The sequence below is a fragment of the Lepisma saccharinum genome, chromosome 21 (assembly GCF_977018435.1).
Source record: "Lepisma saccharinum chromosome 21, izLepSacc3.1, whole genome shotgun sequence".
Taxonomy (NCBI): Eukaryota; Metazoa; Arthropoda; class Insecta; order Zygentoma; family Lepismatidae; genus Lepisma; species Lepisma saccharinum.
This window is the reverse complement of record NC_139249.1, coordinates 39,062,772-39,077,576: the sequence shown is the minus strand read 5'-3', so window position 1 is coordinate 39,077,576 and position 14,805 is coordinate 39,062,772. Positions and strand designations below refer to the sequence as shown.

Here is a 14,805-nt window from a genome sequence, read left to right as displayed (position 1 = left end):
TGAGAATGGGCAGTAAAAACGTAGTCGAAAGAAGGTGAAGTTGCAAAAAAAGCCGTTAAGACCTTAAAAAGGCTAAAAAAGGACCAATAAGCCATAAAAACACCGAAAAAGGCAAAAAAGGACAAATAAAACCCACCCTTTTCTGGCCTACAATGACCAAAAATAAACATATATTATGTTGGGCCTCGTCTTCGGAAACTAGGGAAAAAAAGATATTTCCTCAACTTACGAGCCCTACTTATGACTTTATCACATGAAGGCACCACTAACTGAGTAGAAACTAAGTATGGTCGTTGTATTGTGGTACAGTCCGAAGCAAAATAAAGTTAATATAAATGTTCATGAGCTCTTGCTGCATTTGTCTGACGTCCAATGTGTTTGTTGCAGTGACGTTGCGTCAGAGTTCGTTGCCTTGTACCACCATTTCTGCATCCGACTGTACACAGTTTGTCACATGGGGTTCGTACAATCATGTATTCTCTAATATATCTGTGAGCTTGATATGAATTCATAGGTACTGAATTCGAATCCTGGTTAAGACTTAACATGTTTTTTGTTATCACGGTGATTGTGTCGTATCTTCAAAAATCACGTGAAATAATTATATTAAAATAACAATACAACCCTCTTCAAAAGAGATTAAATTTCGGTCTGACATGAGAACATAATGTGTTCTGAAACAGTGCTTCTATTTTGTTTATTTACATCGATTATCTACAACCCATATCTTTCTTGGGAACGAACCTAGAAAGCGTTGTGTTGCAGTAACACGCTCAGGCAACCACTTCGCCACAGAGGATGGTCTAAAACGTAATTTATTACAGAAGAGTCATCACTGATCAAGACAGAATGATACCATAAAAAATAACGCACTTATTAACTTTTGAAAAATATTTATTACAAATGTACAAGAATCTTGTTATATACACTTTATTAATTTATTTTGAACCTAACAGTTTATTGGCCGTTTTTGTCCATAAATAAATGACATGCACTCATACGCAACATGGCAACGATATTCGAATAGCAACAATAAATTACTTACATAAGTTAAATACTATAAAATTGTACTTGCCACAACGATCTGTCCAAGTGCGACAAGAGGTTCTCAGAAAATTGTTCACCCTTTTATTTTCTGAGGCATCATGATTCGGATTGTAACTGTTCATTAATAAATATTCCGACATATCATTGTCCTCACTAGCGGTGGTTATCATGTAAAAGTCGGTTGCTCATTCGCTTGTTGCTGCTGGTCATTTTGCAGCGCCTGCCAGTAAGAATTGTAGAAGTTAAAAGGATCCATGCTCGGGAAGTTGTTATTGAATTCCCCTTCTGGGACGTTTTGAGGGATCCCCGGTTTGTTCATGCCTAGTAGGTCCATTCTTCGCTTGTTGAAATTGGCGCTGTGCTTCAAAATGCTGACGATGGCTAACACCAAAGCAAGCTTGCCAACAAGCAGCGATTTGAAAGACAGGAATGCCAGGGCCACCAACACAACAGGTTGCACCAGCATTTGGCCGAACATCGGGAAGCTCATTAAGAATGGAAGGTATTTTCTCAGCTTCTTTATCATGCCTGTAAAACAAAAGAAACAGAATTTATCATAACAAAACTTACGGAGATGTATTGCTGGCGAGATTCACACCAGTCTATTTCCCTTATGACATAATTATATACGGGTAAAAACCATAACATGCAGAGGTTATTGAAGCTTTCAACACGCTTTGGTCGGTTCGACGACGTAATTGGCTTTCGCTGAGACAGCCCCCTCTGGCGTCTGCTTCTTTGGCGGGAAGCCGGTCCAGTTATGCCTATTGCCCTATAGATTTCCTTTTCTAATAATATATCATATTATTCACGAAGGTGGTAAATCAGTACAATGTGACATAATAGCCTATGCACTTTCGCCCCCAATAATCTACAAGTATGTTGTACCGTCATGGACACTTCTGGGTTGTAACACACCCATTGATTTCCAACATAGAAATGTATGTGACTGCACATACACTATGATGGCATGGAATGACCTCTCAAACAAGAGCACTGGGATGCCTTCCTCTTAACGCAGTGTGGGCAACTGTATGATCCTGGCCGCAATATGTACAGTAATTTCAGATCATATATGGACGTCAGACCGTATGCTAAATGTCACTTTTTTATTTATCAATAAAGAATCTGCCAATATGAATTGAACGCAAACAAAACTTTAGAAAATCGAATAGAAATATTCCTAATGCTGAGATAGAATTGCAACAGAAAGTGCAACAATTAATAAACAAAGCATCCCAAAAGTACCCAACCAATTTCCGAAATTTGGACAATTAAAACTTTCAAGTGTATTTGACTCTACGGATTAATACGTTTTGGGGCTGATAATAATACCTTCAATACTCCAATAAGCGTGTACAGTGGGATCCATGAGTATTACCATGAAAATTGTCCATCACCATGTTCGTGCACTTTATTTGACCCAGTAAGAGCTTTAAGAATTAAAAGAAAACTCAAAACAAGCTGTTGACAACTTCTGCACCATCATACATAAAACTCCATCGCTTAAAAACACTTAGGATGTAAGAGAAAAATGAATGAAAATAGTCATGGACAATTTGCACGGTAATACTCAAGGATCCCACTGTACGTACACACACATACGTACAATGGTGTATTGAAGTATTGTTACATTCACACATACACGTACAAGAATCTTTGAACTGCAATTGTACAGAACAGGAGAGCAAAATACAATTAATTTGAAATGTACGAACGGTTTTGAAATGTTGAGAGATTGACAACTTGTCTTAACATCCTTTCTGGATGTCTAACACCATTTAATTTATATAGGTATGTGTTATAGCTGCACCGAAGGGGACCCACGTGGCGGGGGGGGGGAGATCCCATCATTTTTTAATTTTCCTGAATAAAATAGGACATTATTAGTATTCAACTTCATTTATGCACCCTTAATAGGATTCAAGATTCGTTTTCCGTAGTTGAATCTTGTTAAACAGAATCCAAATGCTTGAACATTTATAATGTTGTGCATGGTGTAATGTATACTGTGAATAAAACAATAATTCGCAGATAATGACACAAGATGGAGCAATTACAATCCCATTTCGTAGTGGTTCTAAAATTTTGTTCGTACCATATTCATAATTTGTAGTGTTTTGCATAATAATAATTTCTAAACCGGCTAGCGACGATGATCATTTCTAATAAGTTTTGATTTGGAGGACATTTCTATGAACTCAGATAATCCTTAAAACTCCTATATTTCCACTTGCTTTGAAAATTGAAATTAAAAAATCCTAAAACTTAGATTAAGATCCTTGTCTACTGATAAACGTTGCTGAATGGCTGAATTTTTATTTCATGTTATAATATAATCCTTTGGCAGAGACTGTCACCAAACATCTCTTAAGAGTAGCAAAAGCTTAATCCAAGCAGTTGAATACAAATATGATATTCAAAAGTTTAAGTTTCGAATATAGATGGAAGTGTGCGTCTAATAGAGAAATTTAATGTACTGTAGGGTTGAAATATAGCTGTGTAACAAATTATATCAGACTAATTTTTATCTTTATTAAAGTAGCATTTATCTCCCTCTTGGACAGTTATTACAACCAAATCTTGTCAATACGGAAATGTGTGACAAAAAAGTACGTACGGAATAATAAAGAATACAGAAATAATAAAAAGTAACAATAATATAGAAGTGTGTTGCAGCTTCATGTAATAATAATAATAATAACAACAACAAAGTAATGATAAAGATAAATTTAAGAAAAGTTGGTAAGATATCCAATTGTTGCCTCAAAATATATTGTTTTAAATTTTGTTTTCAAACTATTATGTGAGTTGATAACTTGTTATTAAGAATAATTCTAGTATTTTACTGGACAATTGGCAGGGGCAAGGGGAAATGATGAAAAATATGCGAGATATATTAAGCAAAATGTATTTAGCACAAAGAAGGGTGTGTCAGCGGTTGGCCAGATAATTCATTGGAGGTCTCTTCCTTTTCCTATCTTTTGAAGGGCCTTTTCTGATTGAGCCACATGTGTGATTCTGGAACACACATATCAGAAAATGAAATAAATATATAGTAGAAAAAAACAGAAGTTAAGTTTTGGGAATTATGTAGTCTCTATCCCATTTTAGGCAACTGAACGTAAGTTCAATCTACGTTCAGTAGCTGTGTGGCCAATATCGTCTACAAAAATTTCAAAATTCAGACAGACTGCCACCTAGTGAGTGATGTCCCAACTCAGAACTTCCCAATTCAGGAACTATGACGAAAGTTTCCAAATCAGGAACCGATATTTTTAGGTGCAATGTTTGAAGTGGGATGTTTACAATTCAGGAACTTATTATATTTCACTTGGAATATTCAAATGGAATGTTTCCAATTCAGGAACATATATTTTCACCAGGAATATTCGAAGTGGGATGTTCCAATTCAGGAACTTATACTTTCACGTGGAATATTCGAAGTGGAATGTTTCCAATTCAGAAATATATATTTTCAGGTTCAATGTTTGAAGTCGAAAGTTCCCAACTCAGGAATCGCTGCCTCGGGAGGGAAGGGGGAGAGGCAAGAAATGGTTTTTGAGATCCCTGAAATAATATACCCTGTCCCACTTATCTCTGGAGCAAGGTTGCGTCAGAGAAGTGGGTGAAATCGAGAGGACAGAGTGAAGCAGTACACGCTGCTGGGATTTCTGCTAACCGAACTCTCTTCCCCACTCCAAGCAATCCCGTTCCTCTCACGTGTTCATTGGTGGAGCCAGCTCGCGTCACCACTTGCGCAGAGACTTGTTTTTGTTCGCCTGCTCCATAGATAGCTTGGACAGAGTGTACGTATATATATACACACATCCATTTGCAGAAAAAAGTACTGCGCTTGTCGAGAAGTTTCGTCTTTCCTATAATAATATATTTTGAGTACGTTGCAGATAGTTTGCTTGTAGGCTAGGTTAGCATTTGCACAGATGTGAATAATGGCACCTTTTTTAAACGACAATTCGTTCTTCCCCGAGGCAATTAGTAGGTCTTCCTGAGTTGGGAAAATATCCAGCTGGTAAAGATGCGTTCCTGAGATGGCACACTGTTTTCATTGGAATTTCCAGAGTTCCTGAGTTGGGAATCCTGAATCGGGAACAAATCCTTTGCACACACAAAGGAAAGAATGGGAATGAAAGGAGGAGAGGAATTGGAGAGATAGAAAAAGGTAAGGAGAATGTGGAAGAGAGACAGAGAAAGAATGAAAAAGAAAGAGAGAGAAAGAAAGGGAAGCAACCCACTGAAAATATTTCATACACTTTTCAGCTCATTCATACGAAATTCTCTTACAATTCCACTGGTCCTGGTTTAGAGTCCCGCTTTCATAATTCTTTTTCTAGACATTATTTTAGCAACCATATGTGCTAACGTATATCGCTGAACATCCTCATTTGAGGACAGTTATGTGTCCAGAAATTTCATAAAGCAGTGTCATTCTTAGCCAGTCAATTCTACATTTCCCCCCCTTTTTTGTATTATTAGGATCGGTTTTTTTTCTTTATTTGGAGAGTCGAGACAAGATGATATGATCACCCAAATTATCTATCCAGATATTGACACTTCCCTTATTTGTACTAAACAGGGTTCTTAAAAGTCCAGGAATTTTAAATAAATTCAATTCGGGTCCAGGAGAGAAAAGCAACAAGCGTAAATGGGTTCTGGACCGTAAAGAACCTTTTTATCTGTAAAGTATTTCAATTCGGTCCAGGAACCTTTTTCCCGGCTCAATTTAAATACGGTCCAGAAACATTTTTTTCCGAATCAGTTTAAATAGGGTCCGAGTTTCGTATTGAAATGAAACAATACGCAACTTGGATCGAATACGGACCTGACGATAAACAATTATCCACTTGTGAGCATGAAAGACTAATCCAGGTGCTGGCTGTCTCGAGAATCTAAGCTACAAGGTAGAAATGGGCGAAACGCAAACGCTGCAGTCACGTTACCCCTCTCCATGTAGTCCCATTCTATCGCACGCGTTCCTTCCCTTGGTTCTTGTAGAAACACTGCCCGCCGTCCCTGTTGTGATATCTGCTGGGAACACAGCAGCCTCACTTTACCTCATCGACGGCTCCTATTGGCTGCGGTTCCTGGATCGGATTCCGGAACAACAAGTGTGTACAGTAACTTTTTGACAAGGGAGTTTTTGAACATGGCCCACGAGAGAACAACAGCGTTGTGATTTATTTTCTGCGATACGGTTTCTATAACCGCAGTGTGACATTGCAGTGTAAACGTACTAGCGGACAGTTTTAGAAGGCAGCTACATAAACCGGCTGCACCCTTGACGACGCTGGGCGATGCGGCACGACTGACCGCGTTAGAGGAAGAGGACTGCTCGCCTTTCTCCCCGCTTTTCGAGTGACTTATGCAGTTCTTGCATGGTCACTGTCCATGCCCGTTTACGAAGAAAAAATGCCGAGAGCAAGCGACACCAAGACCGCATCTGTCTTTGGCAAGGGTGTTGGAAAGAAGTCGTCCACACTAGCCACAAGTGTTGCTAACTTCCAGAATTCTCTGTGCATCCGTAGCACCACCTAACGCGGTACGATTTCATGTTTAAAACTCTATAGTAATCAAGAAATTACATTATGAACTTAGGCAGTGATCGCCAGTCGTATGCTATTTATGAGAAATAAGTAAGAAACCGAAACCCGTCCGTTTATTTAAGATCGAAACTTTATGCTAATAGGATGTTTATTATTTTCAGGGTTAAAAAAGAACGTAATTTAATTTACAGTTCCCCTCAAATATCAAGTAAATCATTATTTTCTTCATGGTTGAAATTTACAAGTTTATATCGAGGGGCTGTTTTTCTTCTTGCAGCGAAAATTTGATTTTACGGTATGTATGCACTTCACACACTCAAGCCCGATACGTCACCATTATGCACATTATTGTAATTAGGTATGTGTGTAGGCCTATATTATATTTGAAATTGTTATAAATAACCGAAACGAAAAATTAACCCATTGCTGGCCTATCACGAAAGGTCACGGAACGCCTCTGACGTTCCTGTATGTTTAAAATAAGTTTGAATAATATTCAACAGCGTTATAAACACAAGCTGCTTCAGAGGGATTCATACGGAAAAGGGACAGTTTAAAATTTAAATTTTGAGAACGTTTGTTCATGAATATCGCAAGCGTATGGGCGTTGATCGTGGGTCAAATATATAATTGGTGCTTGTTTCGTTTCGTTGTTGAGGTGGTTTTTCTTTGGAGAGTTCCAACTTGTTCAGCACTGACTACAAATTTCTTATTCGGTGTGCACTTTGGCGATTTTTCTAGAATTGAAGTTTACTTAAAGACTACTTTATTTAGGACTACTTTCATTGGTCGTTCTCTCTGGGTTTTTCTGTAGCGTAACTCAGCAACTGCTCTTTGCAAAAACTGATGAGCTTGTCGTACGACTGTCTGGATTTTAGCCGTAGCTTCATGCCAGCATGGAGTGGTCGAACTTTTGCTTCTTCGTCGTCGACGTTTTTCATCACCGTTGAGGTGAGTTGGCAACTAATGCATTGTAGATGTAGACAGCATGTGGCTTCATTGTCTTGTTGTCTGTGAAGAGAGGGTGGAAGGTATTTGAGATGTCAATAGGGTTGACTTTCTGAGTTGTTTGGATATGTTTACGGATTGGCTTTTTTGGGATAGGTGTAGGATTTCGTCATTGATGTCTCCCTCGTCCGATGTGTTGCAGGGATATTCCTTTTTTCTGCTGTTGTTCCCTTCTTGAGTGTCTTGGTAGTTCTGCCCTTCAAAGGACTGAAGGTTGGTGTTTTCATCCGGTTCCTTGAAGTAAAGGGCTGGTGGCTTTTCAGTCCCTACTTTGCTCTTGTGCTGTTTTTGAAGTGCCATGTCCTGATTGGCCCTTGGACATTTTCAATGATCTGCGCTGGCAGTACAGGCGAGGAAAACCTGTCTGCTCCGCAAAAATTAGCTGAAAGTAAACTATTTAGTTCCAAGCTCTGTCAAACCAAATTGAAAAGAATTGCAAATTTCTATTATCATATAAACTGTAGGTATTATACAGGGTGTATCAAAAAGAATCATCAGATTTAAAAATGCTATATTTAGGAAACCAATGGACATAGAACCTTGCAGTAAGTTGTAGAATAAATGCTGGAATATAAAGTTTTGCTTGCAATAAGGTTTACTTTGTTGCAAGTAGGTGCCACTGGTGCAGCTCACTCTTTAGTCCGCGTCCGGATGGCTACCCAGCAACAGGCAGCATTCTGCGTGCAACGTCGAATACTGTGAGCAGTAGGTGGTGCAGCACCGTATTTACGACGAAACTCACGCTGCACAACTGTAACGGACCACATTTGTTGAAGTGGAGAACGCAGAAAGCTTTCGGTTGTTGGGATGCCATCTTGAAGCGGACTAAAGAGTGAACAGCACCAGGCGCCCCTTCCGAAAGTCGCACGAGTTGAACGCGTTAAACGAGTTATGGTAAATGGTCGTCCCATAAGTGCTCTCGTGCATTTCGTTATGCTGTCCCAAAAGTCGCTTTCCGTGCTTCTCGTGCAAGAACGAGATTCACCAAACGCACGGGCCAGGAGACTGGTTTGTTCGGTGAGAATCGTTTGCTGCGTGCAGACAACGCGCGTGCATGATGGCTTTAAACTGCACTAGTTCGGAAAATGTATTATAATTTTAACAGAGAGCGATATGAAGCAACATGCGTAAGACGAGTGTGCCTCAACTGTTCTTACAATGTGATTAAAATGAGTAACAATGCCCACAGTAGAGTTTATTTCTGCCAGAAGGACATGCCTTCCGCTCGACGCCACGAGGACGCTGCGCCTGCGCTTTCGTCTAGAGTGTCCCATAAGTCTGGAAAATAACTCGTTTCACTAGGTTGATGAGCCCAGTTACCTTCTTTAAATTCGTTTCGTTAAGATTTTCGGAACGTACCTACCTGCAACAACATAAAACGTATTGTAAGTGAAACTTCATATTCCAACATGTATTTTACAACTTACTACAAGGTTCTATGTCCATTGGTTTCCTAAATATAGAACTTTTAAATCGGATGATTCTTTTTGATACACGGTGTACTTTTCAATAGACCTTTCACGCTTTATTAATGGGGTTAATATCTCGTAGAGCATGCCATTTGTTGACCACAGAGTTAATATACCTTTGAAGCGTAGGCGTATTGCTGTCATTTAAATATGACGCAGAAAACTTAGAACGAGCGGGCATAATCTAGATATTCATAAATTAAAGTATACAGGTGTTATAATTTCAGTTGTACAGCTTCTTGTCTTCCTCCAGGCCCGTACCCAGGAGAGGGGCCATGAGGGCCATGCCCTGCCTTCCTTGAGCTATGAAATGTTTTAATGTGAACCTATTAACACTTACGAAAATAGCATGACGGTTTATCAGATTTCGAAATAATTTCGATTTGGTCCTTGATTTAAAATAAAATATTGTGGAGAGGTCTGCAGTCTGCATTATTTGATCATTTTAGTTTTGTCATCATTGATGCAAGGATACCGATTTAGATGGGACAGCCCGTTCTTTTCAACTACTGTTCCGACTTTTTTAGAACTGCGAAACATTAGTTAACTCACATTAAGACATGTTCATCATTGTTAGAATCATTGCTAATACGTATCTTTAAATTTGTAAATATATTATTTTCTAAGCATAGAATTATCATGGCTGTACAGTGGTAGTGGTATTGAAAACAATTAATTTGCGGAATAGAGTTCTATTCGAATACTTCTGAGAATTGAAGGTAAACAATAAGAATCATGTAAGCCATGTCGGGCCGGGGAGGTGTTCTATCGGCGAGTTATTTTCTATTCCGTTACTTTGTACACCCAACGGCAAAAGTGGGCGAAATATCCATCACCAATATCAATCATTTTCTTTTCCACACTCTGATGATAATGAATTGAATTAAAAACACCAATGACTAGCGGATAACACCTTCCTCGAATCAACCGAATTCCGTTTCTGAACATCAAAGGCGGTGGAAGAAAAATTAATGAAAGTAGCGATGGACAACTTGCCTGCTATTATCTTTGCCGTTGGCTGTAACACAATATTGCAACTCTACAATTGCATACGCCTAGCTGCAATACTGTGCTTACAGTACTTCGGATTTCTTCCCCACATTTTCGGATTTCCCTCCCCACTTAAAATGTTCTGGGTACGGTCTATCCGTCTGGCTGCTGTTTCTTCCTTCCATTGCGTATCTCTATTCTCTACGCCGGAATTGCAATTCATCTCTTGCTACTGTCCTTTATTTACTCTTATCTGACTTACACCTCCCCATTCCCCCGTTCTCTTTGTATCTCTCGTTCTAACTTTTTTGCAATTCTTCCTTTCAGGAGTGTACATTCTATGCTACCTAGGTTATATGCAAAGCCTGAAGACTAGATAATAAAATACAGGAGAAGAATCGATCAGAATCGTTAATAAAATTATTCATATCAGTGAGATGATGGTGGTGACTCTGGAGTTGGTAACCTGATTTCTTATGAGTTGGCAACCTGATTCCTTATGAGTTGGCAACCTGATTTCCTATGAGTTAGTAACCAGATTTCCTACGAGCTGGCAATCTGATTTCTTATGAGTTGGCAACCTGATTTCTTATGAGTTGGCAACCTGATTTCTTATGAGTTGGCAATCTGATTTCTTATGAGTTGGCAACTTAATTTCTTATGAGTTGGCAACCTGATTTCCTATGAGTTAGTAACCTGATTTCCTACGAGCTGGCAACTTAATTTCTTATGAGTTGGCAAGCTGATTTCCTATGAGTTGGTAAGCTGATTTCCTATGAGTTAGTAACCTGATTTCCTACGAGCTGGCAATCTGATTTCTTATGAGTTGGCAACCTGATTTCTTATGAGTTGGCAATCTGATTTCTTATGAGTTGGCAACTTAATTTCTTATGAGTTGGCAACCTGATTTCCTATGAGTTGGCAATCTGATTTCTTATGAGTTGGCAATCTGATTTCCTACGAGCTGGCAACTTAATTTCTTATGAGTTGGCAAGCTGATTTCCTATGAGTTGGCAATCTGATTTCTTATGAGTTGGCAACCTGATTTCTTATGAGTTGGCAATCTGATTTCCTACGAGCTGGCAACTTAATTTCTTATGAGTTGGCAAGCTGATTTCCTATGAGTTGGCAAATTGATTTCTTATGAGTTGGCAACCTGATTTCTTATGAGTTGGCAATCTGATTTCTTATGAGTTGGCAACTTAATTACCTATGAGTTAGTAACCTGATTTCCTACGAGCTGGCAACTTAATTTCTTATGAGTTGGCAAGCTGATTTCCTATGAGTTGGTAAGCTGATTTCCTATGAGTTAGTAACCTGATTTCCTACGAGCTGGCAATCTGATTTCTTATGAGTTGGCAACCTGATTTCTTATGAGTTGGCAATCTGATTTCTTATGAGTTGGCAACTTAATTTCTTATGAGTTGGCAACCTGATTTCCTATGAGTTGGCAATCTGATTTCTTATGAGTTGGCAATCTGATTTCCTACGAGCTGGCAACTTAATTTCTTATGAGTTGGCAAGCTGATTTCCTATGAGTTGGCAATCTGATTTCTTATGAGTTGGCAACCTGATTTCTTATGAGTTGGCAATCTGATTTCCTACGAGCTGGCAACTTAATTTCTTATGAGTTGGCAAGCTGATTTCCTATGAGTTGGCAATCTGATTTCTTATGAGTTGGCAACCTGATTTCTTATGAGTTGGCAACCTAATTTCTTATGAGTTGGCAACCTGATTTCTTATGAGTTGGCAACTTAATTTCTTATGAGTTGGCAAACCTGATTTCCTATGAGTTGGCAATCTGATTTCTTATGAGTTGGCAATCTGATTTCTTATGAGTTGGCAATCTGATTTCTTATGAGTTGGCAACCTGATTTCTTATGTGATTGTAAACTTATTTCTATTTATAGCCTAGGACCACGTGACATAGTGAGATAGCTCAGATCTCGGACTCAGTATACGCCACTGCTTTCTTTAAACTGATTTTATCTTCTCTAGCCTGTTTAAAAAATCGCTCCATCACTATTTATCTCTCTTCTCTTCAGCTTTCCGGGAAAAAAGCGTGAAGTTGAATGAACCGCTGACATTCATTTCAAATAACGACCCTTGGCTGTAGTGTCTCGAATCTCGAAAGGTAGGGTATGAACAACGTTTTGCAGCATGAAGTTTGGCAGGGTATAGAGGTCATTAAGGCAAATAACTATTTTTAATAACGTTTTTCTTTCTTTTGATGCCTCGTTTCGACGCTACGAACCCTCGAAATCCGAAAGTTTATCCTGAACATACGTAATCACACAGCGCAGGTTCACAATTGCCGCTAATGCTTTGCAATTACTGTAAACAAAATGTAGGACATACCTGTAAATAATCAGGTAGATATGGGCTTGATTTGATATATCTGAAGAACTCGCGTAGTGTAAAAAAATTGGATATGTTTACTGGCGGAGCAGGATTTTTTCAAGGTAGGGTCTAGAAGGCAAATATTATATTGGGATCGTACGGCTACAAAGGACAGTACAAAAGATTTATGCATGCACACTGCTATTTATAATAATATGAACAAAATATTAATCAGGAACTTTATTTTTTGCCAACTGGGTCTAACAACCTTTTTTGTTATTCAGTAAATATTCAATTCTGCATATATTTTATGCTAATTTCTTTGCTAGCGCACTTGTTGTGTTTATGTAATCTTTACTGCAGTTAAGCTAGATAATGGATACGTATTGTTATATCTCTATTTTAACCTATTCATGTAATAATTATATTAATTATAGCTCGATAGCTCTGTGGTAGAGCAATGGCACGGTATGCAAGACATCGGAGTTCGAGTCCTGATGGAATCTGCATTTTTCGTTGAAATTTCTTCGTAGTGCATCTCCTGTATGTGCTTAATCTTCATGAATAATTCATCTTTAAACTAAATAAATACTTCTCAAAAATTCTGTGCATGCAAGATCAGGCCCCTTTGCGTATGCGAGTGGATTTGGTAAATATTTTTGAATGCCATACGAAAGTCGCAGAACTATAAGTCTCGATTTTTACCGAGACAATCTCGTTTTAACTAGACGAGTCAGACGAGGTCGAGACTTGTCTAGGTCCTATACCTAAGAAAATAAACGAAAGAACGGAAGAAGAACTGTAGTACAGGAAATATAAAGAACCATAGCAAGGAAGACGATATTGCAGAATAGCAGAAAAGTTGAAATTAGGAAAACTAATGCAAATATAAGTAAGAATTGAAGAATAATTAAGAAATTGTTCAAAAATTTCACTTCTAGATTAATATTCAAGTGACTTCACTTGTACCTCCCTTTAGGCACTCATAACAAATGCATAAATAATAGTAGTAATAAGATAGTTTAACCTACCTTTTCCACCGAATTCACTCATTGTCCTTGCACCGCCCTCTGTTGCCAAAACTCTGACGTCAAACAGTCCGTTCCTGTCCTTGAGGCGCGAAACAAAGATTTCGAGCCCGGGAACTGCACTGATTTTTATTCCATGGGTGTTCACCATTCTGGCCATCTCCTCCACCAAAGTATCCTCCACCTGGCCTTTCGATCTTGCAGTCCAGTGTCTCCTCGTGCTGTTGACCGCAGCGCTGCTAGCGTTAGAAAGGCGTACTAGCTCCACTCCTTCCGTCAGCTTGTAACTCCTCATTCTCTCTATCTTCAACAGGTTACTCAGCACTTTAGACTTCACACACTCTATGTCCATACTTAGGATGCAGTCTGTGACGGATTTTGTTGCACCCAGAGCGCATCCTATTGTTGCAAGGAGCAACAATGAACAGTGTAAGGCGCGCATTCTGGTGGAAGCACTATTACAAGATGGCGACTGTATTACAAGATGACGACTAAGCACTCACGTTGACTTTAGCATTTGAATAACGAACGCCCTCTGAAAGAACTTATGATCGGGTGTCTGGAACAACCTTCACCGTGTGTCTCCGAACAGAAACTAGTAATTGAATCGTTCAAAGGCGATCATTTATGTCCATTCACGCGGCCTATCTAATTCATCAAGTGAAATGGTCAATATCTCAAGATCTCGTCGCCAGAACTGTTGAAGAAAGTTCACGTATTGTGGCTTGAAGTGTGACATGTCTCACTTGACACCCAATCGCGCACTCTTTCAAGTTCGCTGGAGCATGCATATATTGTATGCAATAAAAGTGAAGACCTTCATTTGTTTGATGGCGGTGTGTACTTAACAATCTTTTGGCCAGCGGGCGTGTCAATTGAAGATTTCATTTACGGTGTGAAACTTCTTGACTTTGGCAGATTCCGAACACGTATATGAGTTAGTAACCCTCACTTTCATTCTCTGCAGAGAATAATCCCTAATGTGTAGCCAGCGTGCCTAATGGTGCACTTGTAAGTTAAAGAAGTGTTTGAAATGAAGAGGATAGGAACCCTCCTCTATTCCCAGTCCTTACATTTCATTTATTGACTAGTTGATTACACAGCGTTGCCCCGGTATTTATTTATCCCAATTTTCTATTAGACAGGAAAATGACAAGTTCTAACCAGTGTTGTGCCGTAGACTATAAGTTTACGTCTACATACGTTGTCTACACGTAATCTACGCGTAGATTACATATGGGTTGTAGTTTACATACACTACGCAGATAATCTAAAGTGCATTAAAATTAATTTTCAAGGGTTTCATGAAAGGAAAGTGATATTTTCAACTGTATTGATTCAAACGAAATGGAAAGAATC

At 38.8% G+C, this 14,805-nt stretch overlaps 1 protein-coding gene across 1 annotated transcript; it reads right to left on the bottom strand.

Moving 5' to 3' along the window:
- Positions 1 to 1,007: 1,007 nt before the first annotated feature.
- Positions 1,008 to 14,027, bottom strand: LOC146004310 (uncharacterized). The gene is made up of 2 exons (XM_083143056.1): positions 13,450 to 14,027; positions 1,008 to 1,575 (listed from the first exon to the last, which is right to left on the bottom strand). The coding sequence occupies exons 1-2, from the start codon at positions 13,886 to 13,888 to the stop codon at positions 1,214 to 1,216; spliced, it is 801 nt and encodes a 266-aa protein (XP_082999182.1). The 5' UTR covers positions 13,889 to 14,027; the 3' UTR covers positions 1,008 to 1,213.
- Between the last annotated feature and the right edge of the window lie 778 nt (positions 14,028 to 14,805).

Excerpts from the sequence above, each read along its gene's own strand:
- LOC146004310 (XM_083143056.1), bottom strand. The coding sequence starts at position 13,888 with ATGCGCGCCTTACACTGTTCATTGTTGCTCCTTGCAACAATAGGATGC. Across the intron at positions 1,576-13,449 it reads GAGTGAATTCGGTGGAAAAG|GCATGATAAAGAAGCTGAGA; the intron begins GTAGGTTAAACT and ends TTTGTTTTACAG.